Source organism: Anthonomus grandis, chromosome 16 (genome assembly GCF_022605725.1).
Source record: "Anthonomus grandis grandis chromosome 16, icAntGran1.3, whole genome shotgun sequence".
NCBI classification, from domain to species: domain Eukaryota; kingdom Metazoa; phylum Arthropoda; class Insecta; order Coleoptera; family Curculionidae; genus Anthonomus; species Anthonomus grandis.
In genome coordinates this window covers 22,149,108-22,163,817 of record NC_065561.1, presented here as the reverse complement: position 1 = coordinate 22,163,817, position 14,710 = coordinate 22,149,108, and the positions used below count along the sequence as shown (strand labels likewise).

Sequence of the window (14,710 nt, the reverse complement as noted above, 5' to 3'; positions counted from 1 at the left end):
TATACACAATGTATTAGTTAGTTGTACATACAAAGACTAATAATTATTATTTTTTATAACTTCAGCACACCGACTTCGCATAGAGTTCATTAGGCTGTCAATATAATCTGCTGAAATGGAATTCCACTTCTCTTGAAGAGCTGTGAACAAATCATCCTGGTTTCTAAACTTATCTTTATTTTTTTGTCTGATTTTCCTATATAAATGGTCCCATAGGTTTTCTATCGGGTTTAGATCCGGACTTTGTGCGGGCCATTTAATAAGGGGCACATTGTTGTCTTCAAACCATTTCTTTACTACTTTTGCGGTATGCTTCGGATCGTTATCCTGCTGAAACGACCATCGAAGCGGCATATTTTCTTCTGCGTATATGGAAGCATAATATGATCCTGAAGGATTCTTAAAAATTGAAATCTGTCCATTTTTCCTTCAACTTTTCTTAATGGTCCTACTCCTGATCCGGAAAAGCAACCCCAAACCATGATATTGCCTCCTCCATGTTTCACAGTTGCCCTGGTGTACTTTGGATTAAGTCTAGTATTGGCAGGACGACGAACCCATTTCATTCCATCAGATCCGAATAGGCAGAACTTACTTTCATCAGAAAATAGAACCGTTTTCCACTTTTGGGTTGTCCAATCAAGATGTTCCTGTGCAAATTGGAATCTAGCCAATCTATTCTTTTTAGAAATGAATGGTTTTTTGGCTGGACGACGGCTATAAAGTCCAAGTTCAGTCAAACGACGACGAATAGTACGCACAGATACCGAAACCCCAGGTATTTCATTATAAATTTCTGTGGCGGGCATAAAGGGATGTTCTGTTACCAACATTTTTATTTTTCTCTTAATAACTTTATTCGTTTTCCTTGGCCGTCCATACCTTGGACGGGTAGTCACACTATTATATTTTTTAAAAGCAGCAATAGTTTTTGAAACTACGGATCTATAACGATTAATTTGCCTAGCAATTTCACTTTGTTTTACACCAGCTTGAAATTTTGAAACAATTAATTTTCGGAGATCAATACTCAGATCTATCCCGGCATTTTGCACAAATCGTATATAACAGTTTAACACTCAACGTTAAGATCAAACTAATGATAAATAATCACTTTAAATACCAAATAAGATTTGTTTAGAATGTTTATTCACTTTTGTCCGCATAAATAATTTTTTGATTAACTGATAAGGTAAATACAAACAAGAAGGATGTGTTTTTATGCTGCAATAATAGAGCTAAATGATTTCTACTAAAAATGTAAAATAACATCTTGTATGTTAAGATGTTATTGTTAAATTTGTAAATGTTTCTTCACTTTTGGCCGGTAGTGTACATAAGTAATCTGTTGAATGATAACCAATATTAAAAAGTTGACACTATCAGTGTTATTTTTTATTAGGACAATCTAGGGCGGGATATCCACTTTTAAGGGTGTGGAAATGCGCTCTGTTTATTTAGTAAATGGTTCGGGGGCGAAAAAAGGAACGACACGGTGAATTCGATTATCGGGGGAGTGCACGCGGTGTCCCAGGAAAGCAAAATTATTAATCTAATGGCTTTCTGTGTTTTGCCTTTTTTGAATTATCATTGAAATTGGAGAGTATAAATGGAATGGATAGATGCCAGTTTTAAGCCTCTGTTTGACTCTTATATGTCTATTAAAGAAATTAAAAGACAAGGCGTCAAACTAAAATGGTCTCGAAATACCAGGTGGTTTATTTATTAAAAAAAATAAAATTCAATCAGACATTTCTATAGAAATTTATGAAGAAAATAGGAAGGAAATGGGTGGAAAAGGTGGGTTCTTATTTATATATGTGTATCTCAGTTTAAGAAGTAGAAGAGTATTGGAACAAAGTGATGTTTTTCTGGTATAATTAGATAAACCATGCCAGAAAACCACTATTTATAAGCGATCCAAACACTATTAAATTAATGAAGCGATGAAATAGGAATTGATGCACAAAAGAGCTTTTTATGTTCAAACTTTTACCATCCACATCAGTTTTTTTAAACCATCATCAACATTAATGAGCCCAATATTGAATTTGTATATCCATGAGAAGGAGGATTTAGATTGTGATTAAAAATTCAAAAAGTGGGGTTGTATTACAAATATGTCTAGGATAAAATACTTAAATTAGCAAAGACTGGCAATTTCTTTTAATAGGTCAAATACCCTATTAAAAATGTCCTTGTCCCGTATCCTGAATTTCGATCCATTGTTTCCCCTTTGCCCGAGGACTCTCCCTTTTCCAGACCTACGGGGAATTCGTGGTAAAATGCCACCCTATAATTAAAAAAAGCGGTCACATATAACAAATTTGCTCTTGCCTCGCTAAAAAGGTTACAAGGGGGACTTTTACTATCTCAACAATTCTTTTACTTTTTTTAACGTATTTTTAAGCACACATTTAAAACACCTAATAACTACTTAAACCAATTATTGATGTAAAAAAATGAAACACGTTTTTTTTTTTAAATATTTATTAGCAGTGATGACCTCAGAAAGCCTTTATCAAGAATACGTTAAATACCATTTAAATATACCGGTTCGGCGCTACATATCATCATTATAATAGCGGAATGTGGAATCACTATATCACCGTATCATTATGCAAGAATTATAAATAAACTGAGTAATTATAGTTGGTATCTGCAACAACTTAATAATATTATTAAAAAATATAATGAAATTGTGATAGTGCTTAACAGTTAGAAGAGCACAATTACTGTGTTTCTAAAATTAAGTATTTATAAATGTTTTTTTTAATTAATTATATTATAATAGTATTTTAGGTATGTACTTACATGAACCCATTAATACAGGCATCAGGCACCTAAACAGAGCTGCACATATCCAATAGTTGGCCATTTTGTTAACTAAACTAAAACAGACAAAATTAATTAATTTATTTTTATGTTTATGTACATTTGTTATATATATAGTTTTAGGTAATAAAGGAGAATTTCAGAACTATGTCGCCATCTCTTTTTAAGGAATCTTTTGTAGTGATTTGATAAGCTGTACCAGGAACATCTAATCACCTACATATTCTACAAAAAATAGAATAATGACAGGGTTATATCCCAAAAAATGAATTTTTACCAACCAACAAATATATAAATATCAATAATCCAGGTATCAGTTTATCTTGACTAAAATTAATCAATCAGAACCAATATTATTTACGATAAATGTGAGATTCTCAAATATAATAATTTATCTGTTTTGGGAATGATTTAGATAAAACCAATCTGACATTTCAATTTAATTAACTTATGGTTATTTGTTTGATTGCTGTTAATTTGGCCTTTGTTGCCTAAATGAGACTTACTTTATGTGCATCAAACAGTAAGATCTCTTGCACTCACTCAATGCACTTACTCTTGGAAAAAAACTAAAAGCATTAGTATACTTGGTATTGGCTGAATCAATAATTGGATATCGTTTGAAAATATGGGGTGGAACTTATTCAGCAGCTTTAAACATTCTTAATGTTAACCAAAGATATTTGTTAAAAGTCATATTTAAAGAAAATGCTAGATACTTAAGTAAACTCTTTTTCTAGGAAGGTCAAGTTATAACCATATAACAATGTTTTTTCATTAGTGTACAAACATCCTGACTTAAGACAACAAAATACTTCAAACTATCATAGAAAAAACAAGTCTGCGAAGTCTGTAAACATCCCTTTCTTTACTACAACAAGAAATCAAAGATTTGTAACATATATTGGTCCTAGGCTCTATAACATTCTCGCTATAGATATTAAATCTATTTTATAAAAAAAATTGACAATTTTAGAGTCAAAACTTCCAGTGTTTGCTAATATTTTAGACAGATTTATACCAAATAAATTAGGTATGTTAGTCATAGATTGTTAATAGATAAGTTTTTCATTATATACATATTACAGGTTAAAATAGAATATTGTAAGTGATGGATGCATGATTGCTATGTAAAATTTTCTTGTACACAGACACAGATGTTTATCTAGGGGTACAACTATTACTTGTGTAATTTGTTTTCCCTAATGTATTTTTTTTCCCTAATATATTTCAATTTCAAAAAAAAACTTCTATTTATGTAGGAACCTATTTTATTAGGTACATTAAATTTAACCTTGTAATAATTGATTCATTGATCCACATAATATAGTCAGTATAGATGAATGCAATTTTTTAACACAGTGGTATTTAAAAGAAGGGAGTAAATGAAATGTGTTAATGTGTTATAATAGTTATTGCTTGAAAACCTAGAAAAGCTTTTAAGATTTTATTATTGCAACTAAAAATACATGTCTCTGACCAAAACTTGTAACATATAGGGTTTAGGTCTCAATTTTTCAGTCATATGATATGAATCTCTATTACTAATTATCGTCCCATTTGCATACTCAGTGAAATTCCCAACAATTTGTTTTTAACCTGTCGATTCGATTAACTTTTTTCAGTGCCACTTTTGACAAATTACAAAAGGGAATTTACTTACTCGGAACTATCTTTCACAACCATTTTGATTGAATTGACATGGTTAAGTAGCATACAACATCACCGTAAACATTTGTAACTATCTGTCGAAGCAACATTGACACACAATAGTATCTTAGTCTGATCGTTAAGAAAGGGCTGATATTATCAAGGATTCACAGAGCTTTTTCCTTGTTAGGAAATCAACAGTAAACCGATTTGCATGAGTGTCTTAGACCAGGTGAAGTGATCTTCTAATGTTAATATGAGTCGCCACTTAGATTTACACAATATAAATTAATATAGCTTAATATAGGTGGGATTTTCTAACAATGGATATGTTTTTTAATGGATGTACAATTACAGAATGTAAATATATAAATTGCACTTACATACCTTTAACAGAATTTTACATAGAAGTTTTAGTGAATACCGACTAGAAGTAGCAAGAATACATGGTCACCACAGCACTATTTTAGTTCCATGAACGTTATAATAATGGAAATTTCGTAATCGGTGTATGTTGCACGGGAAAACACCAACAAATCAAATCGTTATCTTATTATTAGTAATTTGTAAACAAACGGGTCACACCGCTGACACGCTCACCGACACACTAGCAGAAAATCAGGAATCGGGAAATTTATAAATAAACATGACTCAGAGTCAGCTGTAAGTTTAGTATCGTTGGTTGCCTAATTTTGTATTGGATTTTTTAACCCTACTTTTCCTGACGTGTGGCAAAAACAATCCATACCAGCGTAATTTTCTATTTAGAAAAGGATGAATAGAGTTGACGTGAAGAAAAATAGAAAATTATTTAGTCCAGTAGCAACTGAGCAAATTCAAACTATTAAATTTAATTTGAGGCGGACGATATTCATATAAGTTCAGTAACTCGTGACGGTTAATAAATCTTTTATTAAATCTAGATTAAGAATATTTATATAGAGTTGCTACTGGACAACTTTTTTTTAAAGATACATAGTCCAGTAGCAACAGCTAATATTTAGTTTTTAAATTTTTTTAATGATGATTATTAGATGCAGACGAACCTAATTATCAGTATTCAATTGATAAATTGGGAATTAGTTTAAATAATTTTTAGTTGCTACTGGGCTATAAATATTTAAAAAAAAAGTTGTCCAGTAGCAACACTATATTTTTTTCTTAATTTGGTTTAAAAAAAGATTAAGATTATACATTAGATTACTATAGTCATGTGAATATTGTCCGCCACAAATTATATTTAAAAACTATCGTTTTGTTCAGTTGCTACTGGACTAAATAATATGCCATTTTTTCTTCACGTCAGCTATAGCTATCCTTTTCTAAAAAAAAAAATTACGCTGGTACGGATTATGTTTGCCACACGTCAAGAAAAGTAGAGATGGAGAAAGAAGAGAAGTAAAGATGATTATCATGATGTTAACACTTAACAGCCTAGTTGTATTTGTGTTAAGAAATTAAACATTGATGTTAAAATTGAATATAGAAATATCTAAACACGTAGTTGGTTATAATAGAGAGTTTAAGTGCAGCAAATCCTACGTGCGTTTCGTTGAAATTCAGGATACGGGTGTACGTTATTCTGCGTTAAACCTCTTTTATTATAAGAGCGTGACTCTTATTATGGGGCTCTCCCGCAGTGGAGTTTTCGCACAAAATTCGGACCGGTCGGACAAAAGTGTTTATAACTTTGGTTGTATTTGGGTTAGAGAAACGATGTTTACCTTTTTATAATCTAGAAATATGAGGCTTTAATTTGATTATTTTCAAATTTTCATTTGTTTTTTTGTGTAGGACTAGGACGCCTTCAAAGTCAAAAAAAAAATTTTCTTCGATTTTGGTCAAGGGAATTCGATACAGGTCGCAACGGTTTCTTGAATATTATGAAATTTAACAGATCGATTAAAATGAATGAGGACCTTATCTGTATAGTTTTTGGTTATTCTCAGCAGACGGGAAGTATTTCTTTTTAACGCTCAAAGACTTCAGACATGTATGATATTCCAGCCCCTCTGACGGTTTAACGGTGTTTTTCCGGAAATAATGACTCACAAGAGATAGGTGCGCCTCATCGAGAACTACAATTTTTATTAAGGACTTTTGTTGAAAAAATGTTTTTTTTTTGGGAAAAAAATTAAAAAAACCTCAAAAAATTGATTTTTTTAGTTTTTTCTGTGTAAAATTTTTACGGTGCAAAATTTAAAAAAATTTCATTTGGATTAATTAAAGCTGCATTCTTTTCGAATAAAATGGCGTATAAAGTTTAACCGTATCATTTATACAGGGTGAACAGTGCTCAATTGAAAATACCCTTTTTTACACTTTTTTTTTTCCAGCCTTAATAACTTTTTAGCGGCACCCGCTAGAACAAAATGGCTTATGGGCGGTTTGTAGCGTGTGATAAGCAGAATCCTTTGCAATTTCAACCGTACTTTTAAGTAAAACCATTTTTGAGTTATGAATTTTTTAACATTTTTTGACTTTGGAAATGAATTGTGCGTATCCGGTATGTGATAGAAAAACCAAAACCGATGGAGCAGATGCGCCATTCATTTTACTATGACATACTAAAATTTCATTTTTTCGCTATTTTTACAAGTACCCTAAAAGTAATTTTTTTTCAAAAAAGTCCTAAGTACGAAAAATCGCTAAAAATCTACCCACACAAGAGCGACGTTCGAGTCACCTATGACCGGTGTTATGGCCGGCGTCTCCATGGCAACGAAAACGGCGATTTTCATTGAAAAAAGACCCTTTTTATAATCGAAATTTAACTACTAAAACCAATTGGAATCGGTCCAGAATTGATGTTAATCTGTTCCTAAGGCTTTATACTATTTTTCCATGTACAAATCATAAGGTAAAAACCTTATTTTATACCCGAAATCGTCCTCTGAAAATGGTCGATTTTGACGCCTACGCGCGATTTTAATGCGGACTTTTACGGTGGTTTTGACAACATGGCGTCAACGTGGACGAATCGGCTCGGACTTGCTTCCTAATTTCATTGATAAAATGCTTAAAATAGCTCAGAACTTCCTGAAATTGGTATTGAATTATTCAAGAAACTCTGGAGAATCCGAATATGTGCATACCTTTTACCAAATCGGGTTCTTTTAGCCGTGATAATTCGGCAACGTTTGACGTTTTAGTATTTGCCGTGTATTATTATAATATTCATGCGACACAGTGGTCTATACAAGTCATTTTGCTAGACAAAAATTACAACACAGTGGGTCCTAATGATAAAAAAAAATCTAATCGGGATTTAATGGGTATTATTATTTTACGTGGTAATTTTTTTTTTTGAAACTTTTTTGGTATTTGCCCGATTTGAATGAAATTTGGTATTTGGAGTTTATTTAAATATTAACACATACTTAGAGCGGAGCTCTTATCACATCATGGTTCTGTGAAGCCTGATACCCCAAAAACCGTAGACTCAAAGCTTGTAAGACATATAACGCGGTGAGTAGCGTTGTCGGAGCAACTGCTCAACAATCTTCAATGGTGATTTCGACATGAATTATTGTATTTAAAAAACTTTCTACTGATCAAAATTAAGAAAAATCTCTACTGGTCCCAACTGATCAAAGTACGACTTGTTTATTGGTCCACGGGACTAATTTACTGCACGTACGTATACGCGGAACGTCCCGAGCATCCACGATTCGATTCGATTCCAGTGCGGATTGGGTTGTTGTTTGTTTAGGAAGTTGTTTTCTCTACCTGCCTTATTTTCACATATAACCACAAATAACTATTAGGTAGGTTTCTATAAAAAATAACAAATCAAAAAACACAATTTCCTAAATTTCTATTACTAAAAAACAATAGTAAATGAAAGATAAATTAATAAAAATTATCCCGCCTCCCGCCTGTCACATGACAAGTCGCTGTCAATTCTGTCACGTCACGTCAACACGCAGAAAATATTTCGCTGGACATTTCGCAGGACACCTAACGTTATACTCGTGCGTGCGTTAACCTCGTTTAACGTGCGTAAATCTTGGCTACGTCGTCGCTGCACTTAAACTCTCTCTTAAGTAATGGCGAAAATATAAAAAGCTTTATATGTTTGTCCTATATAATATCGCTTAGAACTTGTAAGTCCCGAATATAAACCGATTCCAAGCGATCTATCGGTTTTAACCACGGTTAAGCCCTTGGTTCACCTGGAACAGTCCTTTTATAACATAACCAATCGTGTCCGCTTGGACGTGTTTGGTTGATACAACTTCGTAATTTGTCAGCTGTCACTATCATCATTTTGTTTGTTTTTAAATAATATCCCAGACGCCAGTGTCGCCAGTAATATTATATGTAATTAGTTCTTAAACATAAATATCAAAAAAGAACACTTATTAGCCATAATAAATTTTGTGTCATTTTTAAAAACGAAATAATTTGTTGTTTGTTTTTATTTTTTCCCGCACTTATTTCAATATCTTTGACATTTGACGTTTAGAAAACAGCTCCGGACGTGGGTAATTACTGTTCCATATTGATGACGTATAAAGGGCTAATTGGTGACGTCACGTATCTCAAGCGTAGAGAGAGTATCTCTCTCGTCTCTGGACGTGTATAACGCTTGCATTCATTGAAATGAAATGAAAAACAAACTAAAATAGTTTGACAATGACAAATGATGTTCTATCAGTCAATGTCAACAACTGTCTGTCAGCTTCCTGTCAATTTTGCCAAGCAAGATGGCCGACAGACGATTCCTATTTTCACCATACAAGAAGCTTCATATACGTGATTTATCCAAGAGAGAAATGAAGGCCTGTTGACACACCGCGTCAATTCTGTCACCGCCCGTCATTTACAACCGATCCAACGTTGCCACGTCTAACAACTAAATCTAATAGGTATGAATAAAACCAAATTTCCAGCTAGATAATAAAAGTGTTAAACTAACTTACAGAACAATAATTAGAGCATGGTCATCTTACTCCATATTTGCAGAAAGATTCATAATTATGTAAACACTATATAAAAAGGACTTCAACCCCTTTTGGTCTGTTCGACGAGGATTTTTACAAATACAATGGAGTAAGTAGGTACAGGCCCTTTCCAAATGGCACAATTTATTTGAAACCTAATACTATACATTATAAAATAAATTAAAAGTTGCACTCGATGCAGATTGCAAAAAGACACAGCTATTTTAAATTTAATTATTTATAAATGTTATATCATGAGTTAAACTTTTCTCGTTCTATTATACAGGGTGTAACATAAGTGTTGACTTTAATTTTAAGGGTTGTAATTTTCAATTCAAAAATTTCAAATAAATGAAAGTTTAGAGGCGCTTCATTTTCGAGATACAGGATGTTACATTTTTTTTAATCGACCTTTTATGTTTAATTAAAACATTACAAATACACTTTAATCAGCTATAACCATTTGTGACGATATTGCAATTATTATTTAAAATTTAAACGCAAAAAATAGCATTTTATTAATTAGTTTATTGAAGTTTTTATCAATTTTTAAATGTTATGTTATATTAGGAATATAAAGCTCAATATATAAGTCATCAAAATTTATATATATTCTCGATTAACTATTATGTATTTACAGTCTTGCGTAATAGGATTCATGAACGACCATTGAAGGCTTAATGTCCGAAATTTGGGAGCAACCTGAAAAAAAAATTTTAAGAACAAAATTGAAAGACCTTGAAGTAAAGTAAAACGCGTTTGTCAGCTTATGCATGCGGAAAATGTATGCAGGGAATCGTTTCTTCGCTTAGCAAATGAACATTACATACTTACCCGATATGGCTAACGCATATTCAAACTCGATCTTGAGAATAGTTAAGATCTTTTTAACTCCCTCCTCGCCACCACATGCCAAACCCCATAAAACTGGTCTACCTAGGAATACCATTCTGGCCCCCAAGCCTAACGCTTTAAAAATATCGGTACCGTCTGAAAAGCCTCCATCAACATACACCTCTAACCTATGACCGACCGCTTTGGTGATTTCCGGTAGGGCCTCAATCTAAAATCATGTCAAATGTAAATAATTCGAATTAATATTTTTTGGGAAAAAATTCGATACGAGGGAGGTATACCCGAAAAATGAAAAAAGCCAAACTCTGGAGGTCGATATCTCGGCTTCTATAACAACTATCAAGAAAATTTCAACGGTTTTGTCTTAGTTTCGTCATTCTGAATCCAACGAGACCTTCCGCGAGGTCAAAGCTCTTATATTAGCTGAGATATCGCATTTTTGATCTCAAAAACAAGTTTTTGAAGGTGGTAGACAATGGTACAGTGAAAACATCTTGTCGGACTTGCATTGTCTTATTTATTTATTGTAACACGACGTTTCGGTTGGTAAGTATCTCCAACCGTTATCAAGTGTAAACTCAGTTACATTAAAATGTATTTTTTGATAACGGTTGGAGATACTTACCAACCGAAACGTCGTGTTACAATAAATAAATAAGACAAAGCAAGTCCGACAAGATGTTTTCTCAAAAACAAGGTCAATAAAAATCAATTTATATTTACCGATGCCGGCCAGCCATCGACTTGTCTAGCCCCGTGGTTCGAAACCATTACGGCACTTGCTCCAGCGTCGGCAGCAGAAATGGCATCGTCAGCGGTCAGTATTCCTTTCAGCACTATTGGCAGTTTCGTTATCGATTTCAGCCAACGTATATCGTCCCATGTTAATGAGGCGTCAAAGAGAGCCCCGAGATCGTTCATTGCCGAACCGGTGTTTTTGCCCACTTTGTTAGCTGTTAAGGCATATTTTCCTTGAAAGTTTGCTAACCTAATAAAGTGAAATCCTTGTTTTACTGTTGTTATATCGTATTTTTCAAGCATACTCACTTCAAGTGCGAAGGTAGCTGGAACTTGTTCTTTATATCTGCTAAACGTAAACCAAACATTGGGGTGTCTACAGTAAGGACTAGCGCTTTAAAACCGGCATCTTCCGCTCTTTTTACTAAGGATCTGGTAACATGCCTAAACAATACAATAGCAAAGACAACTCTGAATCTGACTTTTAATTTCCGAAACATGTCAAAGACTATAGTAATATCTATGTATAAGAAGTCTCACCTGTTCTTTTATAATAGTGCAAAATAATAACCGTATGCAAGATCTGAGTTGATCAGACCTGTATATTAGGTATAGAAATCAACCTTGTGGTATGAATAATGAAGAGAGAAAAAGGTACTTAGAAGAATCTTATAGACAGACATAAGTATGATCTCTGTTATTTTGATTGAGAGTGGATGAGCAATATGAACGACCAAGGAAATGCATATGGATTGACCAGAAAGGAACCCAAAGATATAATACCAATAGATTTCTAAGGTTAACGTTATTCACCTATCTTTGTAGATATACAACTGAAACCATTTAATAGCTTCTGGCGCTGCCTCCGCGACTTCTTCTATACTGCTAGTGGCTATTGTGCTTAAAATAAATATGGTTCCCATACCTTGAGCAGCTGTAAAGATCAATATGTATCATATGATAAAGTCCAGTGCAACGATATATTAGAATGGTCACCCGTCAAAACACCAGCATTTTACTTCTCAAACAATGTAAATAGAAGGTGGATGACATTGTTTGGCCGGTGGAATGCTGGTATTTTGACGGGTGACTTTATCATAAATATAATTAATTACCTCTTGCACTGGCACACTCTCCATCTGGGTGAGCCATCCTTTGCATCGCAGAAGGAGAGATTCCGACAGGTATCGACACTTTCTCGCCTAACACTGTGGCGGACAAGTCCGTTTTGGAGACGTCTCGTAGACATTTCGGTCGAATTTTAAATCTGCAATGTTCGCTTTATGTTAGGGCCAAGGCGTTCTGTTAAAAAGCTTGAAAACATTAAAATACATTGCAACAAAAGGTGATATGGGCCCGGACTAATGCGGCTCTAAATCAAAGAGAACTAGACCAAATTGATTGAATTAGCCTAATTAAGATGGATTAAGTAGCAGACGTTATTGTAAAAATCACTTTGATAACAAGTACATTGCTTTTGTTGTTTCAACATGCACATATATGATAACATATTGAACCCTTCAATGTCAAGTCAAGTGTATGTTACACTCTTCATTTAATAATTTTGAATTAAGACTTACTTAGAGAAGGCACTTCTATTGTTCCTCAAAGTTTCTTGTCTTCCGGCGCCACTCTTATAATAGTCCAGCGCGTTTTTCGGTAGCAACTTGAAGGCCTCTTCTTGGAATTCATCTACGGAAACGAAGCGATCCATTTCGCAAACTTTATGGACCTACGTACATCAAACGATGATATCGTGACTAATAATATAATAAGCGATATGAGGATGATTGTTTTTTTTATACCAACTCTATAATATGATAGTTTGGTAGTGCGAGTGTATATGTCAACATTTTTGAATTTTTAGTACATTACAGTCATATTGCAGCAATTTTTTAATGTCCGCTTTTTTCATTGCATCCGCAACGTTGCTGAAACATTATAGCAGTATTTCATGGGGTATGTTACTGTAATACTGCATTAATGTATGTGCTGTATTGAAGTCCTGTTCATCTTAAGATCTACAAGGCGGCCGGTGACGATATTATTGTACCGTTGAAATCTATCTTAGACAAAATCTGGCTCAGCGAAAATACCCCGCAAGACTTTAAAAACGCCAATATCATAAACATTTACAAGAATAAAGGCTCCGCGCATGACTGTAACAACTATCGCGGCATTTCATTACTGTCCATAGCGGGAAAGATTCTATCAAAGATCTTAGCGGATAGACTACAACCAGTAGTGCAGAGGAACCAACGATCTGATCTTTGCACTTCGCCAACTTCAAGAAAAAGCGAGAGAACATCAGACTCAATTACATGTCGCATTCATAGATCTGGCGAAGGCCTTTGATTCGGTTAACAGAAAGGTCCTCTGGTGCATTTTAAAACGTTTCGGAATCCCAAATAAATTCGTCTCAGTGGTCGAAAATTTACCTACAAGTAATCAAGCACAAGTGCTAGTAAACGGTGAGCTTTCCGAACCGTTCTCCACTGAGACGGGAGTTAGGCAGGGCTGCGTCCTGGCTCCTATTTTGTTTAATGTTTTCCTTGCGGAGCTATCGATCATTGTTGACAGAAATCTAACTGCCAGAGGGATTGGAATCAGATATAGATATGATGGAGGACTTTTCAATTTAAAACGTCTTAGAGCTAGAACAAGAGTGCGTTTTATCACGGATCTTCAATATGCAGATGACTGTGCGCTGATTGCGTACACAGCAGAAACTCTTCAGGAACTTCTTGCTTCTTATGCCTGAGCATACCAAGCCTTAGGTCTAAAACTAAACACGTCAAAAACCAAGCTTCTTATAACTCCTGCATCAGATATTCCTCAGCTCATACAGGTCAATGGCGAGACTTTGGAGCAAGTTGAACGCTTTAACTACCTAGGTAGCGTATTTAGTACAAAACTAAACATAGACGACGAAATAGCAAACAGAATTAGCTCTGCATCGAAAGCGTATTGGAGTCTTAAGGATCGAGTGTTTTACAATCATAATCTGAGTCTTAAAACGAAAAAGGCAGTATATAGAGCAATAATTGTACCAACGCTATTATATGGATGCGAATCATGGATCCCATACACACGACATATAAAGGCTCTTGAACAATTTCAGCAACGGCAACTGCGACAGATGATGAGAATCAGATGGTTTCATATAGTTTCTAATAATGAGGTTCTGCAAAGATCAAACTGTATAAATATTGACACTATGGTACGAAGGGCAAGAATGAGATGGCTGGGTCATGTATACAGAATGGACGAATGGCGCATACCAAAATCTCTTTTGTATGGAGAACTAACAGAAGGTGCAAGGAGGCCGGGAGGCCAATACAAACGCTTCAAAGATGTCGTCCACGATGATTTGAAGCTATTGGGAATTGAAAACAACTGGGAAGAGATAGTCAACAATCGTGCCCAATGGTGAAGAGCGACGTCCGTTGCTTCTCAACCAACTAGAAGAACTCAAAGACCGGCTCTGCAGGAATTTCCGTGTGATGTTTGTGGCCGGATTTGCCAATCTCGCATAGGATTGTTTAGCCATAGTAAAACTCACCAAAGACTGTAGCTTTATCTTTAGTTTAGATTTATCTTTTATGATGTTTTTTTATTTACAATAATAATGTGCTGTATTGTAGCACAGATATAAGTAGCTAACGCTTGCGTTAGCTACTTATATC

At 34.2% G+C, this 14,710-nt stretch overlaps 2 protein-coding genes across 9 annotated transcripts in view; both read right to left on the bottom strand.

Annotated features, from left to right (window-relative positions):
* The window catches only part of LOC126745978 (piezo-type mechanosensitive ion channel component), a 49,881-nt gene extending 44,775 nt beyond the window's left edge, over window positions 1-5,106 (bottom strand). For 7 of the 8 annotated variants that reach the window (XM_050454039.1, XM_050454042.1, XM_050454045.1 and 4 more), the window contains exons 1-2: window positions 4,499-4,536; window positions 2,815-2,891 (exon numbers count right to left, since the gene is read on the bottom strand). In XM_050454039.1, coding sequence (XP_050309996.1) covers window positions 2,815-2,891; window positions 4,499-4,521 — 100 coding nt within the window. In that variant the 5' untranslated portion in view covers window positions 4,522-4,536. Of the gene's footprint in view, window positions 1-2,814; window positions 2,892-4,498; window positions 4,537-4,872 lie in introns of those variants that run through there. The other variant, XM_050454041.1, reaches the window with a different exon arrangement.
* A 4,914-nt stretch (window positions 5,107-10,020) lies between these two features.
* LOC126745907 (2-Hydroxyacid oxidase 1) lies at window positions 10,021-12,790 on the bottom strand. Its single transcript, XM_050453953.1, has 7 exons — window positions 12,605-12,790; window positions 12,140-12,291; window positions 11,838-11,958; window positions 11,334-11,468; window positions 11,010-11,274; window positions 10,266-10,494; window positions 10,021-10,133 (listed from the first exon to the last, which is right to left on the bottom strand). The coding sequence occupies exons 1-7, from the start codon at window positions 12,736-12,738 to the stop codon at window positions 10,066-10,068; spliced, it is 1,104 nt and encodes a 367-aa protein (XP_050309910.1). The 5' UTR covers window positions 12,739-12,790; the 3' UTR covers window positions 10,021-10,065.
* Window positions 12,791-14,710: the final 1,920 nt, after the last annotated feature.